The sequence below is a fragment of the Microcaecilia unicolor genome, chromosome 3 (genome assembly GCF_901765095.1).
Source record: "Microcaecilia unicolor chromosome 3, aMicUni1.1, whole genome shotgun sequence".
In the NCBI taxonomy this organism is placed as follows: Eukaryota; Metazoa; Chordata; class Amphibia; order Gymnophiona; family Siphonopidae; genus Microcaecilia; species Microcaecilia unicolor.
The window spans coordinates 248,354,726-248,367,308 of NC_044033.1; the positions used below are offsets into that span (position 1 = coordinate 248,354,726).

Sequence of the window (12,583 nt, forward strand, 5' to 3'; positions counted from 1 at the left end):
CAAGGCACGACTCGAAACTGGATTAAAACTGGGACTGGGACCCAGAAATGCAAGACAAGGCAAAACACTGAAGCAGATTAAAACTGGGTCCAGAAAAGGGCAAGTCAAGGACAAGGTAAGGACTGGATCTGGACAGGACTAGTCTGAAAGAGACAAGACAAAGCACACCTAGACAAGCAAGACAGGGTAGGAGCTAGGCAACAAGAATAACAGAAGCAAAACAATAAACAAGGCAGGAACAGGATTAAGGATTCTCTAACAGGCTTGGCTTGAACAGGATTCAGGATTCTCAAACAGGAGAACGTGGTGAAGGCGATTAGCTTGGCAGAGTTTAAAAAGGGGTTAGACAAATTCCTAAAGAACAAGTCCATAAACCGTTACTAAATGGACTTCGGAAAAATCCACAATTTCAGGAATAACATGTATAGAATGTTTGTACGTTTGGGAAGCTCGCCAGGTGCCCTTGGCCTGGATTGGCCGCTGTCATGGACAGGATGCTGGGCTCGATGGACCCTTGGTCTTTTCCCAGTATGGCATTACTTATGTACTTATGATTCTCAAACAAGCTTGACTGGAACAGGATTCAGGAACGGGCTTGCAAAGGTAAAACATGATAGTTCCCAGGTGCTTGTAAAGGACTTGCTGATGATGTCACAAGTAGGAAATGAAGCAGAAGCAGGGAGACCAAAGCGTTGGCTTGGCTTACAGGAAGAACAATAATAGGGAAAAGGCAGACTAGAGAGGTCACAGAGCTAGATACAGAGGAACAGTAGGTCTGAACATAAGGGCACGGCCACAACTGTGACAATAATATATCAAAATATTAGCTATTCCCCCCCTCCCCCCCACACACATTTTACCGTATTGGCTATTTTCCCGTTTGCATCTTTGCTTTCCTGTCAACTCTACCAGCATCTCTTAGCTTTTCCAGATATTGTCACCTGTCTTCCTCTTTCGCAATCTCTTGTAGTTTATAAAGACTAAACTCTTTTTCCTTACCTTTTCAGCTACTACTTTGTACAAAAACGTTTGTTGCCCTTACAATAGCTCCTTTCCATTTTGCCCACTGGCTTACAACTTCTTCTAGATGTTCCCATCCAAACAACAGTTCCTTGAGGTAATCCCCCATATGAACAAAGTTAGTTTTTTTTTAAAGTTTAGCACCTTCACTTTTGAATGAACCCTCTGTACACCTATCTTACGATTAAACCAAACAAACCATCTGGTGATCACTGGATACCAGATGATCACCTACTATAACATTAGAAACACTCTCTCCATTCGTAAACACTAAGTCCTGTATGGCCCCATCCCACATGGGTTCCACTACCAACTGCTGGAACAGTTCCCTCTGTAGAGAATTCAGGATCTCCCTTCTACTAGAGGATCCCACAATAAGGATACCCCAATCAACATCTGGCGTATTAAAATCACCTATTAGTAGTACTTCTCCTTTCACAGCTACATTTTGAATGTCTTCCATTAAATCTCTGTCCCCTTCTTCTGACTGTGAAGGCCTGTATATTACACCAGTGTAAGTACATTTGCCATTCCTTCTTTACAGATTGACCCACTGTGCCTCTTCCGTCCCCTGTAGCTCCTGCAATTACGGAGCTTTAATATTATCTTTAACATATGATGCCACTCCTCCTCCCTTTCTTCCTACCCGTGTCTTTCCTGAACTAACAGGGCAAGTTAGACCACATATAAAGCGGCCCTAGTGAAGCCTGATTACTAATCTGGGTACTGGTACTGAGTATCAAATGGCCGCAGATAATATCCAAGTCCTTGTGGGCTACCAGAAGTTATTTTCAGTTGAGTTAGGCCCAACACAGAATATCCTGATCTAATTCAACCCATGGAAATTAGCATTAAAAAAACATCCAGACAGCTGCAGGATAAATATTGCACATGTAGGTTTTATATATTTTTTATCTTTGCAATTTGCTGCATGTCTGTGATACTTGACTTCACTGCATCCTGCTTCCCTTTCACACTGCACCAATCATACACTATCACTTCTTTCTGAAAATAACATTCTTCTAAGGTTAGAATATTACCTTCCATGGCAGAAAATCTAAAATCTCTCATTTTCTCCACTCCACAGGGTGGTATTTCCAGAACCAGAAGTGATCATGTCATGCAGGGCATGTGCCAGGTCGTACACAGCGTTGTATATATTATAACTGTTCCCAGAGTTATGATGTTACAGTGTAAGATGGGCAAAGATGTTTCATTAGTGATGCAGGATCTTTGGATGCTCTTGGGGCACTGCTCGTTACACAGGTCTTTCCACCAATTCTCTATCAATGAATCACTTGGAAATATAGCAGGATTCACCTCACGAACAAATTTATGAAACCTTGGAATAATTTTCTTTCCTACCGTGAAAGCAAAGGTGTTTTTCCTATCTACATAGTTTGAGGGTGAGAAAAATCCCCATTCATGTGTGATGATCCAGAACTTTTCAGATTCCTCCAAACGGATGTAAGTCTTATTAAATCTGTGTACTCTCTATTACAATACAAAATAATCACTTTAGTTGAAGATATATGGATGGCTTTGTAAACATTATCTCTATGGACCAGGAATGATCTGGACTGACTGAAGGTTTTTATGAAATCAATGCAACCTCCACTCTGCTCAATCCCTTCTCTCAGGATCTGCACAGCCCTCATGCTGTTTTCATCATCAGATGCAATGATACCGACCCAGGTCCAGCCAAAATGTTTCAATAGTTTAACTATCCCAGCACAGAGGTGCAGCTCACTAGGGACAGTCCGGTAGAAATAAGGAAACTTAACTGTGTCGCTCATGACAAGATTCCCTGAGGTGTAGCTGATCTGCAGAAAATAAAAGATTGAATTCATCAGCACCTTTATCATGAAAAGATCATATTTCATTTGCATATCAAATATTTAAAACATAGAACAGAAAGTCTTTCAGGCTTATTTTTGAAAGAGAAGGGCGCCCACCTTCTGACACAAATTGGGAGATGGATATCCTTCTCTCAATGTCACCAAATCGGCATAATCGAAAGCTGAATTTGGATGTCCTCAACTGCTTCCTATCGCGGGGACTACCAAAGTTCACGAGGGGTGTGTTGGCACCATAGTGAAGGCGGGACTGGGGCATAATTAAGAGACGGGCGTCCTTGGCTGATAATAGAAAAAAGAAGGGTGTCCCTGACGAGCACTTGCCCGACTTTATTTGGTCCATTTTTTTCTTGTGACCAAGCCATGAAAAGGTGCCTGAACTGACCAGATGACCACCGGAGGGTATCGGGGATGACCTCCCCTTACTCCCCAAGTGGTCACCAACCCCCTTCCACCCTTAAAAAAACTTAAAAATTTTTTTGCCAGCCTCTATGCAAGCCTCAAATGTCATACCCAGCTCCATGACAGCAGTATGCAGGTCCCTGGAGCAGTTTTAGTGGGTTCAGTGCACTTCACGCAGGCAGACCCAGGCCCATCCCCCCCCTATCTGTTACACTTGTGGTGGTAAATGTGAGCCCTCCAAAACCCACCAGAAACCTACTGTACCCACATGTAGTTGCCCCCTTCAACCCTTAGAGCTATGGTAGTAGTGTACAGTTTAGTGGGTTTGGGGGGGGAGTTGAGGGGCTCAAAACCCAAGGTAAGAGAGCTATGCACCCGGGAGCAATTTGTGAACTCCACTGCAGTGCCCCCTAGGGTGCCCGGTTGGTGTACTGGCATGTGAGGGGGACCAGTGCACTATGAATTCTGGCTCCTCCCATGACCAAAGGGCTTGGATTTGGTCATTTTTGAGATGGGCGTCCTCGGTTTGCATTATGGCTGAAAACCGGGGACGACCATCTCAACATTTAGGTCGACCATCTCTAAGGTCAACCTATATATTGAGAGTTTGGTGTCCTCGACTGTATTATCGAAATGAAAGATGGACGTCCGTCTTGTTTCGATAATATGGGTTTCCCTGCCCCTTCACGGGGGCCATCTTGCGAGGACGCCCTCATGAAAACTTGGGCTCCCCATTTGATTATGCCCCTCTTTGAATACCTACTAGATTATCTTCATAGAAACCGAGACAAGGGATTTGCCTCAGTGTTAGTACTGCTAGATTTCTTAGCAGCTTTTGACACTGAGGATCACGATATTATACTAGCACAATTGGCAGAAACAGGTATCAGTGGAACAGTACTTGCCTGGTTCAGATCCTATGAGACAGGCAACAGTCCATAGTGTTCGGCAGCACCTCATCACAACCATGGGCACTGACCTGTGGGGTACCACAAGGATCGATACTGTCACCTATTCTATTCAATATCTACTTCAAGCCACTAGCCAAGCTGATTTGGTCAATGGACACTCGGTTCTTCATCTATGCGGATGATGTGCAGCTACTCATACCCATTGAACCAGACTTACCTACAGCCTTGAATAAAGTGATTACCTTTCTAATATCAATTCAAGAATGAGCTAAACACAACAAACTTTGCCTGAACCCAAGTAAAACTGATCTTCTCTGGGTCCCTTACACAAGTAGGAGCATACCTGACATCAAAATTTCTTTTGGCAAATATGAACTCCCCCTCAAATCACAAGTCGGGAACCTTGGAATACAGTTCAATTCAATACTTACTCTGATCACCCAAATCCAAGCAACCTTCAAGAGCAGCTTATACCAGTTGTAACAACTATGATGCCTGTCCCCTTACATTGAGAAGGTTTGAACTAGCTCCAATTGATTCAGAATGCTGCAGCAAGACTAATAGAAGGTTGTAAGCGATGTGACCACATCACACCATTTTTGCATAAATTTCACTGGCTACCAGTACAATATGGAGCCAAATTTAAAACTGTTTGATCTTCAAGACCCTTAAAGGAAATGTCCCAGAGTACTTCAAGAACAGGATCTCTCTCTTTACACCTTCAAGGTCACTAAGGTCCTCTCAAGGAGTTTCCCTAACCACACCCTCTCCAAATGATGTGATACCCACAAGCGAGCCTTCTCCAAAGTAGCCTCCATGCTCTGGAATGCACTCCCTGAAAGGTTTCGCTTAACACAAGACTATCTCTATTTTAGGAAGCAGATAAAAGCTTGCCTCTTCAAGAAGGCCTTTAACGGAAGAAGTAAATGACACCGGCTGCATATTTTATAGCAGGACATGTTTATTCAGTTCTACCCTAGCCAAGATAATGTTCAAGCACCTTTCTGACCTCATTTGCAACTCTCTTTTACTAGTCCCTTATTTTCTTACTCTTGTTAGTCTATCTTATCTATTTATATGTTCCATCTTTGCTTTTCCCCTTTGCTGTCTATTAAAATGTTTACTGGGTAATGTGTTGGCATTATAATGTAGCATGCTATCCCATACTTTGTACTGTTTGAATATTTTTACTGCTGTAATTGTCTATTGCTTATGTTTGACATATTCTTGCTGTACACCGCCTTGAGTGAATTCCTTCAAAAAGGCGGTAATTAAATCCTAATTAATAATAATAATAATAATTATTATTATTATTAAACTGTAAAGAAGGGAGGTAATAAAAGATGAGATGTTAAAGCCAACTGGTATGCAGTAGCCGAAAAGCTATTTCCCCTTTCCCCCACATGACCTCTGTTGCTGCTACCAATGAAATTCTGAAATAAAGCCCCACCCTAGGATCTTCCTCCAGACCCTCACACTCCACAGATCCTTCATTTAATAATTTCCTCACAAGATGGAAGTAATCTAATGTAATGCTGTCCTTCAGCTTCTGTATATCAAGATTACTGTACAACTTGAGGGTGGATGGCTGCTTTATATACAGTAAGTTGGGTAACTCCTGCTGTGATCCAGAAAACAGGGCTGCTGAGATGTGCAGCTGGATTTTATAAATAGTACAACAGGAGACCCGCTTTACAAAAGCAGGCCTAACTCTATCTACCCTGAACAGGCAAAAAATACCAGGCACACAGAGTTGTATATTTAAATTTTCATACTTTGGGAGTAATTCTAAAAAGACCTTTGTAATGGACTGCATGAGCCTTCAAAATAGCCTGACTGAAAGTCAAACACAACCTATTTTGAAGGCTCATGAAGCACTCCAATGGGTGGAGGTTATTTCCTTCATTCCCCAGTGACTGGTGCCCACCACCCCAAAAGTGAAAATGGTAAGGGTTCTTGGGCTTTGTGACAGCTGCCAGGGTAGAAACATCCATGGTTCTACAATGGTTGACATATTGTAGCTTATAAACATCTATGTTAGGGGATTTCAACCAGTCCGACTGGCTGGGTGTGCCCTGAGGACTGGGTTGACAACCTCTGGTTTTACCAAATGTAATATTGGAAAAAAACAAAATAAGGTACAGAAAATCATTAATAATGAACACAATGAAAACAGAACCAATCTCACTCCCCCTTCACCCAGCTCAGACATTAGACATAAGAATAGCCATACAGGGTCTGACAAAAGGTCCATGTAGCCCAATATCCTGCTTGTAACAGTGGCCAAGCCACATACACAGTAACAGAGTAAATAACGCAGATAAATATCCTCATGGGCCATCCAGTCTGCTCAACAAGGTGCTACTAGACATACACAGTACTGTACACATTATATGCAGGCACTTGCCCAAGGTCACAAGGAGCTACAGTGGGAATTGAACCGAGTTCACCAGGATCAAAACCAACTAGTAATGTTTTCTTAGCAGTAGTTTTGTTACAAACTTTTATTTTATAGCAACCAACACATTTTCCCAAATTAAACAAATGAAGGAATCAGATAGTCTGACTGAAACTTCCTGAAAACAAAGGAAAGTGTAACAGGTATACAAGCTTTTGTGCCAGGTAAGACACCAATTTGTCCAAACCTGTAGGAAACAAATGGCAACGTTTTACCAATAAACTGGGGGGGGGGGGGGGGGGGGGGATACATTCTCTTTGTAGCCATTCAAGGCAAGACCTACAAGATTCATAGACTTTTCTCAATGATCACTCAATATCACTCTGGCTTTAATTTCAGGCTCACATTTGAGGCTCACCATCTGGAAAATTCATTGGCTAGAGTCAGCGTTAAAAGAATAAATCTACCCACCTTGTAGCAGCTGGCCATTACTTGGAACAGGATCTTTAGTCAGCATCTTGTTTGCCACAAAAAGTAGTATGACTGTTTATTTTATTCTCCTTTTGGTTTGGGATCAATAAGAGCAATTTGCCTCTGTTTCCAGAAAGTAGAAGTCAGGCTACCCGATACTTTGGTTTGTTTCTTTCAGGAATTAGCTATAATGAAACTGTGCATAAACCCCTGCCTCCCCCCCCCCACCCCCAAACATACACCAACTATTTTGGCTATTACAGAATAAATCATTATTTGAGAAGAATTTCCGTCTCAGACTTCTTATTGCACTGAGGGACAATAATTTTACACTCATGATTTCAAATAATACATCATACATAATAAATACATTGGCCTTAAAATTTGAACCAGAGGCAGTGGAGGCTAAAGTTGTAAGAAATACCAGGAGGGGGAAATAGGATGTCTCAGCCCACTGACTAAATATTAAACCCAATATAATTACTTAGGGTTCTAATCCTTCAATCTGGTATTGTTTTATCTAAAGTTCATATACAATTAATACCAGTACATCTGTTTCATCAACTATAATACTTTTACACACTATACATCTTTTTTGTATATAAATATCTTTATTAAATAATGCACGTAGTGCTCAGTGTATATTGATGAGGTTCCAGTATCTAGCCTCACAACTGGCATAATAATGATAGCTAAGTGCACGATTCAATTAGCAATCTTTCACTTACTTGGGAGGCTTTTAAATGAGACCCATTAGGGAGCATGCGCTGTAGCTTGGGTTACAGGGAGGAGCATGACAGGGATTCACCTCCTGGGATGACCGAAATACAGATTTTCAGTAATCATAGTTTATAAGGTGGTTTAAGTTTCATGTTAGTTAGCATTTATAAATATTATGGTTTGGATGGTGACAATGAGTGATATTGTTGTTTTTTCAGTATGTTCTCCTGAAAACACCGTTGAGGTGAATCGTGGTCCCACTAATCGAGCACTGAGTCATGGTTTTGTTAAATCACTAGCAGCAGCACAATACAGAACACTGGACCTGAACCAACCCAGTATGTTCTCAAATTCTACAGTATGTCACAGTTAAGAGTGAGAGGTTAATAACTGGTTTTCATTCTACTAAAGGTTGATGTTCTTTAAGGAAGGCTTAGAGAAGAGAGAATGAAGTGAAATAAAAGATACTCCCTGACCTGTGGGTAGTGGTATATCGTGGACAGGCTGGAAAACTGGCTCGAATGCTCAGCTGGAAGACCTTCAAGAATAGCAGCCAGTGAGCTAGATGTGTTGCACCTGTAGTTTGGGATCCCAGTGTCCATTCCTGAAAATATATTCATGGCAGCTCTATACATTAAGTAAAAGTTGTCATAAGGGTTATCAATGTGGAACCCCAATGTGAGGTTGGGTAAGAGCTCCGAGCTGTTGTTAATCTCCTCCACCGCAGACACAAAGGCCAGGAAGTTGTAATAGTGCAAAGATATAGGACTTTAAGGATAATAAATGACAGATAATATGAAATTAGCATCAAGACATTAGTAGTAGACAAGAATGAAATAGGATTAGGATTAGAAGCATAGTTTGTTAGAAGCTTTACATATTGGTCTGATAAGAAAGACCCACAGGTGCATGCTCCCGGTTTAGCAGACATTAACTGCATTTCTTTCCTCTCTTTCCCTCCTCCCATATTTGTTCAATTCTTCAGCCCTGCCCTCAGGCCACAGCAGATAAATGCACATCCTACCAACATGCACAAACCCATAATCACTGGACTTTAGCACTGCTGTCTCTGTTCCCATCCATATGCATCTGAACCAATAATATAAAATCCCCACCCAAGATTATACAGGAGCCAAAGGAGGTTAGGTGAGGAACTGATATCAGCAGAGACTGTATGGTTGAAAGTACAGGTCAAAATTCCCAATCCCCAGCAGTACAAATGAGACCAGACCCATGATGGAACAGCTGGAAATGTTAGCGGATATTCACATCAGCCATAGGTGAAAATGTGTCCCAGAGTGTGGGGAGAAAGAAAAAAAAAAAAAAGAAACAGGGATGGCAGGAAGGGGAGGTGAGGTGAGGTGAGATAAGACCACTAAAACTCAATGAATTTGACTATTTTAAAGTTTCATGCAAAATTTCATTATCCAAATTATGTTTATGGGTAGCTGTAGTTGACTTTTGTGCAAAATGGCAGACAATTCACAGAACCCCTCAAGTTACTACATCAATGCCTGAAAACTCTGTTCACACAAATAACTTTCCTAAATCTTACTGCATAGATTGTGTGTTTTTAGGTTTCACTGGATATTCAAGCAAACACTTCACTGGTTATGTGCTGTTAAGCGTCGGATGTAATCATCTGTGCATTAGAGCATCATTGCACTGAGCTGCAGCACAAAATGCTCTAATGCAGGTGCAAAACTTTACTCTTAACACAGTAAAATAATGACAAGCTAACTACTGATACACCAGAAAATGTGCAATGATAAAAAACAGTGACACACTACAGATTCCTGCATCGGGCGTGTTTGTTTCCATTCCTGTCAGGTGTCACAATTTTTCCAGATAGTAGTAGAGAAAGAGGGAACCACAAAATGCCGTTGTGATCCAGTGGGAGTGAAAGGCTTGGGGTGCTGTGGCTACTAGGTTGCTCGGGATCAGATATCCATCTTGGGTAGGGTGGCTACCTCAGCTGAAGAAAAGTTTCTGCACTAAAGGAGAATTAAGATGGAGGTAATTTATATCAAAGTCAGCAAAACGGTGCATAGTCTGAAGAATAAGTCACACACAAAGGGGCGAAAGGAGCTAAAGACACACTCGACAGAAGAAGAAAAGCAAAAGGAAGATATAATGCAAGTTTACAAATACTTAAGTACTTTGAATAAGGTACAAACAAACAGTATTTTCAAAAGAATGAAAAGCTCAATAATAACAGGATGTCAAAGGAATTAAGAAGGTGAGAACCTCAAAAAAAAAAAAGGTTTGAATTTGTTCTTTCATGGAGAGTATGGTGGATACCTAAAGTAATTCAATACAAAACAGCGCCAGAATGCAAAGGTGCTTTGGAAAAATGTAGAGAGGTCACTTTTCACAATATGTTTACCCAAGATCTAAAGCTATCTGCAAACTTTTCACTCTGTTCATTAGAAAAAGTGGATGCAGGGAAAAATATATTTTTACCTGCCCAAAAGGGATGAGGTTTTGAGAGAGACAACAACACATCTAGTTGTGTATTTTCACAATGATTTTAAGGAAAAATATTCACAGATATAGCACATGAAAATCTTAGCAGGTCCTTTTTCCCCAGGGCACCTTCCAAAGGGAAAATACTCAGACTTAATGTGAGAGAATTAGTAAAATGTCATCAGGTTAGATTTGCAGCTCTTGCTAGTGACCAACCAAAAAAAAAACCCTCATGTTTGTCTCATATAGGAACTAAGCTATGATATTACTTACAAGATTTGTCCAATATGAAAAGAGGGAACAGTTGTGAAGGATGGTTGATAAAGTGGGTTAAGGATTTCTACAGTTACAAGTCCCCCGATCATGATGTCCCCATCCCTATGGTAACCTGTTTGTGGCTTGATTGATAGGTATTTTCCAAGTGTGCACTGACACTCAGCCGTCTTCCACAGGATGTCACAAAGCATCAATAGAAGCAGAATCAGATGAGCTTCCACCTTTAATGATGTTAACCAGCTTCTACTGTGATAATACTCTCTCTTCCTGCTCCAAATGTTATAGCTGGGCATGGCAGGGGATGGTGTATGGTTCCTGATGCTGCTATCTAATCTGAATGATGAGCAGAAAACTTTAAGCATTAAACTGCAGTGAAGTAGATCTGTGCATTTACACACAAGGAGGATGAAGAAAGACAGCAAAATTGTAATGTTTATGGTGAGGTGACCACTCTATTTCTAGCTGAACTCCAACGCCTGTGAGGACATCATGTGGTCTCTCTTGAGCCCTGCTGCTCAGAGGTTCATCCTTAAGGGATATCTGCTCCTGACATCTGCATTTACCACAAAATATAGGTTATTTCTTTTAAATATAACCTTATGGATCTTCTGTCTTCATTAACTACGAGACAAATATTAATTTCATTGGAATGCTTGTGTAGACCAGAGTACAACACAACATTATAATATAGTTGAAGATAAAATTTAAAAGCCCCTCCACTCTGCTTAGTTAATGTGTCTATACTGCTTTGGGTACATCTGAGATTCCAGCTAGGGTGAGACTAATACAAAGAGGAGCATAATCGAAAGGGACGCCCAAGTTTTGTTGAGGACATCCTCGCAAAACATCCCGATGGAGGTGCGGGGAAACTCGTATTATCGAGAAAGATGGACGTCCATCTTTCATTTTGATAATACAGTTGGGGATGCCCAAATCTTGAAATTTAGGTCGTCCCTAGAGATGGTCGTCCCTAGACTTCATCGTTTCTGATTTTCAGAGATAATGGAAACCAAGGACACCCATCTCAGAAACGACCAAATGCAAGCCCTTTGGTCATGGGAGGAGCCAGCATTTGTAGTGCACTGGTCTCCCTGACATGCCAGGACACCAACCGGCCTCAGTAGGGGGCACTGCAGTGGACTTCATAAATTGGTCCCAGGAACATAGCTCCCTTAACTTGTGTGCTGAGCCCCCCCCCCCCCAAACCCACTATCCACAACAGTATAAGTCTTGCCCAAGCAAGTGGCTGAGAAAATAAAGATTAAAGAGTTAGCGTTCCAGAAATATAGAAAATCTCAAGAAGAGGAACACGGGGAGGAATACCGGATGAAACTGAAAGAAGCCAAGAGAGAGGTACGTCTGGCGAAGGCGCAAGCGGAAGAACAAATGGCTAGAAATGTAAGAAGGGGAGACAAAAACTTCTTCAGTGAAAGGAGAAAGACAAAAAAGGGAATTGTAAGACTAAAAGATACAGCGAAACGCTATGTAGATAATGATGAAGAAAAAGCCAATTTGCTAAATAGATACTTTTGTTCTGTTTTCACTGAAGAAAATCCTGGATAAGGACCGCGAGGGACTGGCAAAAGTACACCTGAGAATGGAGTGGATAAAGCACCGTTCACGGAAGAGAGTGTGTACCAACAACTTGGAAAGCTAAAGGTGGACAAAGCCATGGGATCGGACGGGATCCACCCCAGAATACTGAGGGAGCTCAGAGAGGTTCTGGCGGGTCCTCTTAAAGATTTGTTTAATAAATCCTTGGAGACGGGAGAGGTTCCGAGGGATTGGAGAACGGCGGAGGTGGTCCCTCTTCACAAAAGTGGTGATAGGGAAGAAGCTGGAAACTACAGGCCGGTAAGCCTCACTTCGGTTATTGGAAAAGTAATGGAAACGATGCTGAAGGAAAGGATAGTGAATTTCCTGGAAGCCAATAAGTTGCAAGATCCGAGACAACATGGTTTCACCAAAGGGAAATCGTGCCAAACGAATCTCATTGAATTCTTTGACTGGGTGACAGGAGAATTAAATCAAGGATGTGCTATGGACGTAATCTACTTAGATTT

The 12,583-nt window shown here is 41.5% G+C and overlaps 1 protein-coding gene across 1 annotated transcript in view; it reads right to left on the bottom strand.

Annotated features, from left to right (window-relative positions):
- The window catches only part of LOC115464572 (vomeronasal type-2 receptor 26-like), a 108,674-nt gene that overhangs the window by 70,369 nt on the left and 25,722 nt on the right, over positions 1-12,583 (bottom strand). Inside the window, exons 2-3 of the mRNA XM_030194935.1 lie at positions 8,255-8,546; positions 2,538-2,843 (exon numbers count right to left, since the gene is read on the bottom strand). Coding sequence (XP_030050795.1) covers positions 2,538-2,843; positions 8,255-8,546 — 598 coding nt within the window. The remainder of the gene's footprint in view (positions 1-2,537; positions 2,844-8,254; positions 8,547-12,583) is intronic.